The sequence below is a fragment of the Cucurbita moschata genome, unplaced genomic scaffold (genome assembly GCF_002738365.1).
Source record: "Cucurbita moschata cultivar Rifu unplaced genomic scaffold, Cmos_1.0 Cmo_Scf00013, whole genome shotgun sequence".
Lineage (NCBI taxonomy): Eukaryota > Viridiplantae > Streptophyta > Magnoliopsida > Cucurbitales > Cucurbitaceae > Cucurbita > Cucurbita moschata.
The window spans coordinates 1,748,517-1,760,669 of record NW_019268529.1 but is presented as its reverse complement, the minus strand read 5'-3'; the positions used below and the strand labels follow the sequence as shown (position 1 = coordinate 1,760,669).

Below are 12,153 nucleotides of genomic sequence, written 5' to 3'. Positions count from 1 at the left end.
AAAAAAAAAAAAAAACAAAAAAACAAAAAAAGTGATATTCTCACCATCGGTGGGACCTAGCTTTAAATTTAAAGGCACAAATGCCGGGGCTACCACAAAGGTAGTCTCGATGATGAAAGCAAAGAGATTAGTCCAACAAGGCGGTTGAACTATATTAGCATGTGCCGTAGATGTAAGAGGGAAAGAAAAGACCCTAGAAAACATGTCCATCGTAAATGAGTTCCCAAATGTGTATTCGGATGACCTACCAGGAATACCCCCTTCTCGAGCGGTCGACTTCATCATCGAACTCGAGCCGCGAACTGGGCCTATTCCTAAAGCACCTTATCACATGGTGCTAGCAGAGATGAAAGAACTCAAAGGCGCAATTACAAGACCTACGGGAAAAAGGGTTCATTCGACCTAGCATATTCCCCTAGGGTGCGCCAGTGTTGTTTGTTCAGAAGAAAGATGGATCGATGCGTTTGTGCATCGATTACAGAGAGGTAAATAAGAGGACCATAAAGAACAAATACCCTCTGCCTAGAATATAAGACTTATTCGATCAACTAGGAGAAGCGACGATATTTTCTAAGATAGACCTGCGGTCAGGTTATCATTAAATAAAAGGTAAAGAAAAAATATGATCCAAATACAGCATTTAGGACAAGGTATGATCGCTATAAGTTCGTGATATGTCATTTAGCCTCACCAATGCTCCAGCTGTGTTAACGGGGTTAATGAACCAAATGTTCAAGGACTGTCTAGACACCTTTGTGATCGTGCTCATTGATGACATCCTAGTGTACTAGAAATCAAACTTGGTACACTAGGAACACCTCTAAAATGTCCTAGCCACCCTTAGAGAGAACAAGTTGTATGCCAAGTTCTCAAAGTGTGAATTTTGGTTAGATAAGTCTCTTTCCTAGTATACGTGGCGACAAAGGATGGAGTATCTGTAGACCCTACTAAGATCAAAGCGGTCACGAAGTAGGAACGCCCAATTCGGTAACATCAGTACAGAGTTTCTTGGGACTAGCGAGATACTATCGAAGGTTCGTGTAGGACTTCGCTAGAATAGCCTCGCCTTTGACACAGCTAACGAGAAAAGGGGTACCATTTATATGAAATGATGCTGGTGAGGCAAGCTTTCAAAACCTAAAATAGAGGTTGGTAACCGTCCCGGTATTCACGGTTCCCAAGATCTTAGAAGAGTACGTAGTCTATAACGATGCCTTCAAAGAATGGACTGGGATGTTAATGCAACACGTTAAAGTTGTTGCATACGCATCCCGTCAACTAAAAGAATACGAAGATAACTTACCCTACCCACGATTTGGAGTTGGCTGCTGTAGTGTTCGCGCCGAAAATTTGGTGACACTATCTGTATGAAGAGGAAATTCAAAGTTTAATCGACCACAAGATTTTAAATATTTCTTCACCTAGAAAGAGTTAAATATGAGACAGAGAAGGTGGTTAGAATTGGTGAAGGACTACGATGTAGATATCCAGTACCACCCTAGAAAAGCAAATGGGGTCGCAGACGCTTTGAGTAGAAAGGTGGCCCACTCTTCGGCCCTCATTACGAGNGTTGGAACGAGGTAGGAGAGAGAGAATTAGTAGGACCCGAGTTGGTTCGACTCACCAATGAGGCTGTCCAGAAAATTCGAGCGAGGATGCGTACCGCTCAGAGTAGACAGAAAAGCTACGCTGATGTATGGCGTAAAAGCCTGGAGTTTGAGGTGGGGGACCCAGTATTCCTCAAGGTAGCACCTATGAAAGGTGTGTTAAGATTCGGGCATAAGGGCAAGTTGAGTCCTAAATTCATTGGACCATTTGAGATCCTAGAGCGAGTTGGTCCGGTAGCGTATAAGTTAGCCTTACCTCCAGCCCTCTCAGGAGTACATGATGTATTTCACCTGTCGATGCTGAGGAAGTACATCACGGATCCTATCCACGTAATAGATTACGAACCACTCCAGCTCAATGAAGATCTGAGCTACGAGGAAAAACCAATAAGAATCTTAGCTAGAGAAGTAAAAACCTTACGCAATAGGAGCATTGCGTTCGTTAAGGTACTGTGGCGGAATCACCACAGTAAGGAAGCCACGTGGGAGCGGGAGGACGAAATAAGAGAGAAATACCCCGAGTTGCTACAAGAGTTTGAGACTTTCGAGGACGAAAGTTCTTTTTAGGGGTAGTTTATGTAACGACCCGGGAAAGAAAGGAAAAAATATATATACATATAATAAAAATAAATAAATAAATAAATCAAATAAAATAAATAAAAAAAAACTCAGTCGCCGGAAAACCCGCGAGTTTTCCGGCGACCGCCGAGTTTCGCGGAACCCACGCGAAACCACGGCCACAGCACGCCCACCCTCAACCCACGACACCCTGCAAAGTTTCAGGACACCTGCAAAGGGAGAAAAGAGAAAATTTGGAGAGAGAGAGAGAGATTTCGGACGAACGTCGGCGAGTGTCCAGTTTCTCCGACGAGCCCTCAAACCACCCTCAAACTAACACCAAACGACCTGTTACCACCATAAGAGGGATCCCTAACGAAAGCACAATAACTCACGGTGCGTTTTGTGTTATTTCCTAAGCGTCGTCGTCGGTAACCGAGGTCGGAAAGATTAGGTTTCTTAATCGATTCTTAGATCTATGGCTTTTAGGAGCTTTTAGGCCGCAAAACTCCCAGAAAAGAAAGAAGGACGACAAACAAAGAGGAAAAGGGAAGGAAGAGGACCGAAATCGGCAACGGAAACGCCGCGGGAAAGAGAGAGAAAGCTCGCCGGAAAATCGGCCGAAGTCGGGTAAGGAAGACGAGATCCACGGATCCGGGTCAACCCGAACCCAGAACCCGGGAGAGCCAGCCCGTTCCTCCCTTGGCCTCTGCCTTCGGCCCAGCCCAACTTCAGCGGCCCAAACCTCAAACCGGCCCAGAAGCTACGGTTCAGTTGAACCAACCCAGACCAGACCCACGGTCCAATTGAGCCGGCCTGCAAACCAAACTCCTGCGGCCCAGCCCAGTAAGCCGAGGCCCAACGATTAGTCTTGGCCCAGTAGCCTCCACAGCCCACGACCCGAACCACGACCCGAACCGGGCTGCGACCCGCGCTTCGACCCGACACTGCCGCCCGACGTGGCTTTCTCTGCTACGGCCACGTGTCACTCAACGGCGCAGGCAGTCCCTCGGCTCGGCTCGGCGTAAACGGCTCGGGCTCCCTCCGGCGACGCTCCGGCGGCTCCTCCGGCTGTTCGGCTCGGCTCACCTGTTTTCAACCCGGTTTCCACTGTTCCGACCCTCCCGAATCTGTTTTCGGCCCCGATTAAGGTATCCGAGGCCGTTTTAGAGCCGTATTTCACATTTATTAAATTATAGGTAAATTAATTGTGAAATACTAACGGAAAGTGGGGACGGTGTGATAGGAAACAAACCCCGGGGACGTAGGGAGCGGCTCTCACGGAACGGGAGCTTACGTTTAGCGATTTAGGGAGTACTTCGGCCAAGGCCAACCAAGTAAGTGGCCTTGCTATAGGATAGGCTAAACAATTGTATGAGTTATGATGATGTGTGGATTATGATGCTTGATGATATGTGCGGTATATACATATTTTGTTGAGTGACGCTTGATATGTTTGACCCACGTTGTGGCATTATGATGACCATGATGATTGCATGATTGTTACCTTAATATGATGATGTTTTCAATATTGAGCATGCTAGATGATAATGAGTGTCATATTGCATCATGTCGTTAGATCGACGTAGGACACAACCCTAAGTGCATAAAAATGATATTTATATAAATATCCACGAGTATGCGTTACCTAGAGTAACAAAGAGATGAGACTAGAGGGTTGTGTCAAAAGAGACATTACGATGGATTTAGAGGGACCTCATGCATTTTGTATGTTCATAAGCATAGGGCTACTTCCCCTAGAGATGATGAGTGCGGACGCGCACCTTACGATGAGCGCGAATGCGCACAGGTGCGAAAGCACACAGATGAGGGTGTTCATGAGGCGCATGACACTATGGGGTTCCGCTGACCTCCGGACGTCGCTACAGATTAGCTTGACCAGAGGGTCCAGGGGGTGTGCGAGCGCCCTGGGGACTCACACTCGCACGTGTAAGTCGTGTGTAGGGAAGTACTACACATCCAATTTTTCCGAGACTGGAGGCCACCCCTAAGATGATTAGAGATAGGTCCCTAAATCATGATTGCATGTGTTTGCATTTGCATGGCCCCCTATAGTGGGGCCACTTACTGAGTATTCTTTGAAATACTCAGGCCGTGTGCCACATCATTTTTCAGGTAAAGGCAAGGCGCACTTGTACGGAGGACGGCGACATCGCGAGCAGAGACTGTGGCACGTGCATAGGGTAGACTCATATTTAAATTTCTAGTCTTAAGTTAGAATAGGTTGTTTTGCATTTAATTGTTTTAAATTATTTTGTATTTGTTTTTGTTTTCTCTAAATTTCAGTATTTCATATTTAAACACGTAAGACCATGGCTGTGTTTTCAGAGAAGAAGTTGTTTTAAACGTTTTTTTGAAATTTTCGTTATCAATTATGTTCATGTAAGAGTTATATTTTCCGCATTATAGATGAGCATGAGACGTTAGTAGCGACTCTGAGTATGTGGAAATTTAGGGTCGTTACATGTGGCATCGTGTCAAGCATTGTGATTGAAAATATTGTTGAGCGAAGGGACTAGAAGTGAACTAAAGTCAGTAACTCTCTATGTTGATAGCAAATCTACAATTGCGCTGATAAAGAATCCTGTATATCACAGACGCAACAAACACATTGACACTCACTTCCACTTCATCGTGAGCGTGTCGAGAAGAGACAAATCATTGTGGAGTGCATATGCACTACCGAGCAACATGCAAATCTTCTAACCAAGACCCTGGCAAGGGCTAAGTTTGCAGAGATGCAGGAGTTGTTGAGAGTGAAGAATCTCGAACAAAATTAAGTTTATGGGGGGGTGGGGGGGAGATTGTGAACCAACAACTTAACTTAGTAGAATAAGAGATGCAGGAGTTGTTGAGAGTGAAGAATCTCGAACAAAATTAAGTTTATGGGGGGGTGGGGGGGAGATTGTGAACCAACAACTTAACTTAGTAGAATAAGTTTCTCGAGCTTAGTAGAATAAGTTACTCACTTATGGAGCAATTTTAGGAGACTTAGACTTCGTAGAATAAGTTACTACATTATTGAGCAACTTTATGAGAATGGTTAGTAGTTGTCAAATTATGGACCAAGTTTTCTCCGCTATAAATACATTAGACTTCTCACAACAATAAAAATAATTGAAAACGCTCAAGGTTCTTTTATTTAAAAGATCTATCCCCTCGAGTTATTTGTTCTGACATTTTTCGATGTTTATTCTGACATTATTCGATCGATGGGTCACATCCAACATGTGATGCCTTCTCGACCTTTTTATGAGTTTAATAGCAAATTTAATTTTTTCCATATCTCAAATCAATCTAATACTTTAAGAAATACACTAAATTGTTTTAAATAGTAGATTTACAAATTGAGTTATCACAACAATATCCTAAGAATAATAGAATAAGAATTTCAAATTAAAAAAACGTCACAATTCAAACATACTTCAAAGCTTCAATCTAAACAATTCCATGTTAAATAACTATTAAGACTAAACAACTACGCACCCCCAAATGCTAACTTCATATAATGTGTACAGTAGAGTACACCTATAACACTTGTAATCAATTGATGTATTTAATGTACCTAATTTTTATACATTTTGATTTCAATTTCCATTTATGCTCATACATTTCAAAGGTAAACTTTTACTAAGGCAATATAACAGAGCAGAGTTCCAGACAACTGAAAAATGTAAGAGCATCCAGCAAAATAATAATCCAGAACACAACCGGAACAATCTACTTTCACACAAAGATTGTTGACATGTAAGAGGCAAACGCCTAAACTGGATAAAAATGGTAGCTGAATGTAGCAAACATAGCCTAAGAATTTAAACTACTCCAGGCAATTTAATGCCAAAGCTACTTAAGAAAAGGGCATTAAGGTTGGTTCGAATTTCTTATCGGTATTATACAACAATCTTTACTTCCAATTCTAATAAGAAACGCATCAAGTTCTGTTCCTTACCGCCAACACAATCTGACATCTGACAAACGGGACAAATTCTTGATCAATCTGGTTAGGCACAACAGCCAATCATGCCGCTTTCTGGGTGACCTGCACCAAGCATTCATGAAGATAAACATCCAAAAAAATGCCTGATTTAATTGGGTAAAAAGCGAATTTGGTCCTTACACTTCTATTCAAGAATTTAACACTTAAAACAACTTCAATGTTTTACAATTTAGTCCACTTTAGTTTCAAATTTGTATCATTTTAATCCCCACTTTAGTATGGGAATATTAAATCGATTTAGTCCCCACCGTGAAAGATCTAGTTAGGATGTAATAGGTGCTACCTTGACAACCCTTGAAATCCCACACAATAAAGGCCATGTTTGCACACAAGAGGGGAAAAAACATATCTATATATATATATATATATGCAAGTGAGATTAGGTTGCAGCCATGTCAAATCCATGTTCTACTGTAATGGGATTAAAATTAGACATAACGTCGAAGCCACATGACCTTGTTATATACTAAAACTCAGGACTATATTGTTTCTCCAATGGAAGTACAGGATCAAACGTATTCTTTTAACCTAAATTATTCTTCTTTTTTACGTGAAGTTTAAATATGAGAAGAGTGAGCGGTATACCAATGGCACATGGCTCATAATCATCCTTCTCAAACTTTTAAAGCAGCTTTGTGAACCATGGTCTCCTTGTGTATTTGGTGACAACTCTTTTCAACAAGATCAAGCAGCTTCTCCAAGTTTGTTGCCCATGAATTTAGAATGTCATTGCTGTCCTTCGATGTCTGGAAGCTGACAATGCCCATTGGCCTGTCGATCTTCGCCACTAAAGCCTTGGACACAACCATTTCAGAAAGATGCTTCTCTGCTTCCTGGAGCAAGAAAAGACACGGTATTAACAAAACAGATCGAGAGAGAGAGAGAGAGAGACCTAGAAGAAAGGAAAATTTAGCAAGTTTGGAACATATCTACAAACCTTGAGGTTGAGGCACAGCAGCTCAGCAAGTCTCTTCAATGTAATCCTTGAGTAATACTTCGACACGACAAGAATATTCTAAAAATAAAAAAATATGTTCAGTTACAGTGACCACATGTTCAGTACACGGCTAAACAAAGTAAAGAGATACAACAAAGGGAACATACATGCTCGATTATCCTTTGTTTAAGATCTTCTGCAGCTTTCTCAACCAAAGAGCCTCCTAACAAGTTCTTTTCATTATCGAACTCATCCTTGTAATCATTCCATAGAGCTGTCCATTGGATGACCTCCATAGTAACTAGCTGTTTCAACAACAATCTAGCAGTACAACAACAATACGAAATAACTAACCGATGCTAAATAGTATCCATCTGAAATTTCAATTCACTAGACATGAAATTTGAACAATGAACTCAAATAGTTCAATGTTCATACATCCTTGTAAATGAGAAAATGCTCTAAAAAGTGAACGACATACCTGAAATTTGGGATCTCTGAAAGATTCTTGTCTTCCAAGATGGAATTAAGAAGGCTCGACTGCATAGGCTCATGTGGTGATAGAACTAGGTACCAACAGATTTTCCTCAGGACCTACAGTGATACAATTAGACAAGCGCAACATAAACTGGGACAACATGAAGGGGGAAAGAGCTTTACTGGTATCCACTGAGCTGAGTTTTCCTTAACAGATGGAATATCATATATTGATTTGTAGCAGCGACAAATTTCAAGGTAATCCTGGTGATGCGAATAATACCTACAGAGGATGATGAACAGACCTGTAAAATATTTCATCGAAACAGAAAAAATATGCAAAGCCTTCGTCATAAATGTAATGTCTGTTGCTCATACTCGCTCTCAAAAAAAAAAATCATGCATACTAGTCTATGAACTCCTTATGTGGGCTTGTTTTTTGTATGCCCTTGTACATTCTTTAATTTTTCTCCATGAAAGCGCAGTTTCTTATCGAAGATTCAAAAATATTCATGCATACTAGTCTTGAACTCCTTAGGTGGGCTTGTTTTTCGTACATTCTTTAATTTTTTTCGATGAAAGCTCGATTTCTTACCAAAGACAATGGAAGAAAATGAATGCTTATACATCAAGCAGAAAATGCTTCTCATTTCATCTAGTAAGAAACCATCATCTCTTCCTGGTTCTAGGCAGCCAAGAACAAACGCCATTGTTTTGCACAAGATTTCAAACAAGTGAAAATTTAAGATAACTACCAAGTTTTCTTTATTCATTTATTTTTATGGAAATATGAGTTTCACTGAGAAATTTTGAAAGAATACAGATGGGTATGCATAAAGATAACCAAAAAAGGAGCCAAACAATAATTTGAACTAACTATACAAAACCAAGCTTCAATCTAGAAGAATAAAACCTAATTACAAAAAATCCTTAGAGAATCACACCCAAAAAGTGTATCAAGCCTGGCAAGAAAACTTCTTCTCTAGACTTTTCAACCTCTCTAAATATCTTACTACTCTAAAGCTACAAGCCTTCAGACAAATATAAGAAAAATATGAATTTTATTAGTAATTGATTGCTTATGGTCCCTAACAAATAATCATCATCTTAATCATTCTCATGAATATAAACTTTGATTTGAAGGCTCATCAACTTATTCTCAGATCAAAGAGATTTAAGTTTTCACCCTTTTTCCTTGGGAAGAAATCAATCAGTTTGTCTGAGGTGTAAGCTGGATCATCTACCTTTTAACTATCTCAGACTTCCTCTTAGTGGTTATTCCAAGGGTTCAGCTTTTTTCAACCAAGGGTGGATAGAACTTTAAGGAAATTAGATTGTTGGAAACATTTCAATCTTTCTCGAGGTGGAAGGCTTACTCGTTGAAATTTGGTGCTTCCTAGTATTCGCTATATTATTATTATTCTTTGTTCCTAATTCCATCTCAAGTAAGCTTGATTTTTTAGAGAATGTGGTAAATCCACTCATTAGGTTCAGCGGAACTAAGTCTCTAGATCCCAATTGGATGGGGGACTTGACCTTGGGGTTGTGATGAATAGAAATGAAGCTTTTAGCAAAATGGGAGTGGAGATTTATGATGGAACCCCATGATTTTTGGAGGGTGGTTGTGAGCATTCGTGGTTGTTCCTCTTTTGATTGGCACCCAGCTGGCAAGCACGATATGAGTCCTAGAAGTCCCTGGATAAAAATCATCAAGATTTGGCAGCTAGCAGGCTCTTTTGCTACATTCAAATTGGGAATGGGAAATTGAATATAATTCTGGAATGATAATTGGGCTTGTGGCTCTCCTTTGAAGGAGATTTTTCCGCTGCTTTTCACCATTTCTTCTTACCCAAATGATCTTGCTACTCCGTGACTCTGTACATCCTCCTACCACCCTCCCCAAGCTACACCTCAATACAACAGTGTTCTAAGGTTGCCCAATAACTAAGGTTTGCTCATGAGTTCTGAGGTTATCTTCAAAATTTATAAACAAAACATCACATAGTTGCTTGAAGTTGAAGGGTCGCATTTAGGGACAGGACATTGCAAATATTACATGCAGAAACATAAAGCAAATTCAAAGAAGGAATACTCTCATAGCATCGACTCTCCTGAAATCCACGACAAGTTTATAAGAGCTATAAAAAAATTTTAGAAGAAGCTACCATTTACCTGATCATCAATTCATAGTAAATACGCTTCAACTCCATTAACGATGGAATATCAGCTGGAGCCTCCTCAACAATATTATCACCTTCTTTAGGTTTCTTCTTCTCTTTTGTAGAATCGGCATCAAAGACTCTTGGACTGATTTTCCTTGATAGGATCTGAGCACGAACATAATCCTGACGGTCTAAACACAGACGAACCTGCAATTAAGATTCAAAAATACGATCTTGTTTTGTCACAAAAATTGGCATCAACATTCAACAAAAAGATTTCTAGAAACAGATGAGTGCAAGAATAACCTATAACCAGTTAAAAAAGACCATACTTGTTCGAGAATGAATGCAATTTTCTCAGTTTTAGCCATGGCACCAAAAGTCTCCACCTGTGATCTTAATTATCAGAAACATGTAAATGGGAAGATTGAAACGTAAACATTCTGATTGTCGCCAAAGTATATAACACATACAGCAATTTCTTGCATCAAATCTGCAGCTTCAGAAATAAGCCCCTGCTCCTCTTTAATTTTTGCTAATTTTTTTATTAACCGAGCTCTCTCGATTTCCACATATATCTGCAAACCAATAGGTTGAAATATAAAAATACTAAGCTGGGTATGGTTGAATGAAAAATATTTTCCTTCATCAAGAAAAAATTGAAGGTAAGACAAAATTTACCTTTCCCGCAGAAACATTGTTAAGCGTCTTGATAAGCTCTATTTTGGTTTCGATATCTGGTGTTTCATCAATGTACTGCATTGCTTGTTGCACCATTGCAGTCACAGCCTAAATGAAAATTAAACACAGTGTAGGAAGTTCAAATTTAAAGAATCAATAGTACCTGACTGAGAGGCCCCTTTGATGTGAATTTCAATACACTACTTAACTAATTCCTTAGAACGATGCTTGGATGAAAACAATCAAGTTAAATGTACAGTGAACAAACATCATGAAATGCAGAATAGTTCATATAGGAAAGTAAGCTGAAGACGATTGAAGCTGAGACGCAAAGAGTAAAAAGGAAACATAGCTGCTCTGATGCGAAACGGTTGAAAGTGGAAAGCAGAGAAACACCAATTCTTATCTGCAAACCTGTTTGAGTTGTCCACGGCGTTTGGATAAGAGCACAATCTGGTCATTAAGAGTCCTCCATGCTTTCGCTTCAAAGCAAAGCTGTAATATGTCAGTGGCGGCCTTCTTGGTGCCGGCCACATCTCCGGCAAGGCGCATCTGCTTCTCGACATTGAGCAGCTGCTCGATGGAGGCCTCTAAGTTACGTTCACCTTCCTGAAATTCCACAAGATCCAGCATCGAATGCGTATCATAATCGGAAGTGATGACACAACAGAAGAATCAAAGACTCAGATCTGAAAATGAATTTAAATCTGCAACTACGAAAGAGTACCATTTCTTCAATTGGATTTGGAGATGAACCCAATTGATTTTGAGGTTTGAACCCTACAAAAAAAACGGATTAGAGAGAACTGCGAATCACAGAGCAAGCCCTCGAACTCCAAAGTTAAACCCTAATTGAAGAATGACAGATTCGGGTGTGTTCCTTTCCCCAACAAAACTTGCCCATCAAGAATTCCTGCAACTGCACCTTTTTTATGTCCTCAAATTACCATTATACCCCTAAAATAATGATTAAAATTTTTCAAAATCATTTTTATTATTATACTTTGAATGAAAAACGCCTCTAAACTTTCAAACTTATTTTAAAATTTTAAATAAAAATTTTGCGTACAACCGAACCACGGGAGAAATAGGACCCGAGCGAAATCATTCTTATAGATACGCATTCATACAAACATATAAGAAGAAGTAATTCATGCTCGATATACACACAACATGCATGTAGTCCCTTATTAAGAATGATGCATACAATACTTCCGTAATTCCTTCCATAATATCATAACATACATACAGAATCATAATATTTCAATCATTCGTCATAACACATTTTAATTCCTACAACTTTGAGAGTCATACATGTGGTCATATCACTACGATCATGAGAATTACATGTGTGGAAGCACGATATATCAAATAAAACATACTTGCCATATCAATATACTAATATATAGTAAATAATCATGAATTATGTGTTATTTGTGGAACATAAAATTTCATCTAACTAGTCTGGTAGACATTCCAACAATGAGTCCGCTTTCAAGATGTTCGAAGTATGGATTGCAACGTGGAATGCATCAGCCCTTGAATTCTTCATGAAACTTGTTGGAATTTTTCTTATGAAGACGCACATGAATGAGTTTGAGTCAAAATAATTGAGCGTAGATGCCCAATTTCAACCAAACTCTAGACATAAAAATCCAAAATGAAAGGGCAGAGATCTTTCATCTTGGAATAGGAGCATTGGAAACGGATTTA

The 12,153-nt window shown here is 39.8% G+C and overlaps 1 protein-coding gene across 1 annotated transcript; it reads right to left on the bottom strand.

Moving 5' to 3' along the window:
• Positions 1-5,851: 5,851 nt before the first annotated feature.
• LOC111451462 (26S proteasome non-ATPase regulatory subunit 12 homolog A-like) lies at positions 5,852-11,357 on the bottom strand. The gene is made up of 12 exons (XM_023091899.1): positions 11,168-11,357; positions 10,855-11,049; positions 10,441-10,548; positions 10,233-10,337; positions 10,092-10,148; positions 9,770-9,966; positions 7,781-7,880; positions 7,602-7,714; positions 7,288-7,441; positions 7,121-7,198; positions 6,769-7,016; positions 5,852-6,225 (listed from the first exon to the last, which is right to left on the bottom strand). Exons 1-11 carry the CDS (start codon positions 11,168-11,170, stop codon positions 6,798-6,800), a joined length of 1,329 nt encoding a protein of 442 aa, XP_022947667.1. The 5' UTR covers positions 11,171-11,357; the 3' UTR covers positions 5,852-6,225; positions 6,769-6,797.
• Positions 11,358-12,153: the final 796 nt, after the last annotated feature.

What these genes read in the sequence shown, in the direction of transcription:
- LOC111451462 (XM_023091899.1), bottom strand. An exon ending in GCCGTGGACAACTCAAACAG is followed by an intron (nt 10,549 to 10,854) that starts GTTTGCAGATAA and finishes ATTTTCATTTAG; the next exon opens with GCTGTGACTGCAATGGTGCA. An exon ending in TCAGAGATCCCAAATTTCAG is followed by an intron (nt 7,442 to 7,601) that starts GTATGTCGTTCA and finishes TTGTACTGCTAG; the next exon opens with ATTGTTGTTGAAACAGCTAG.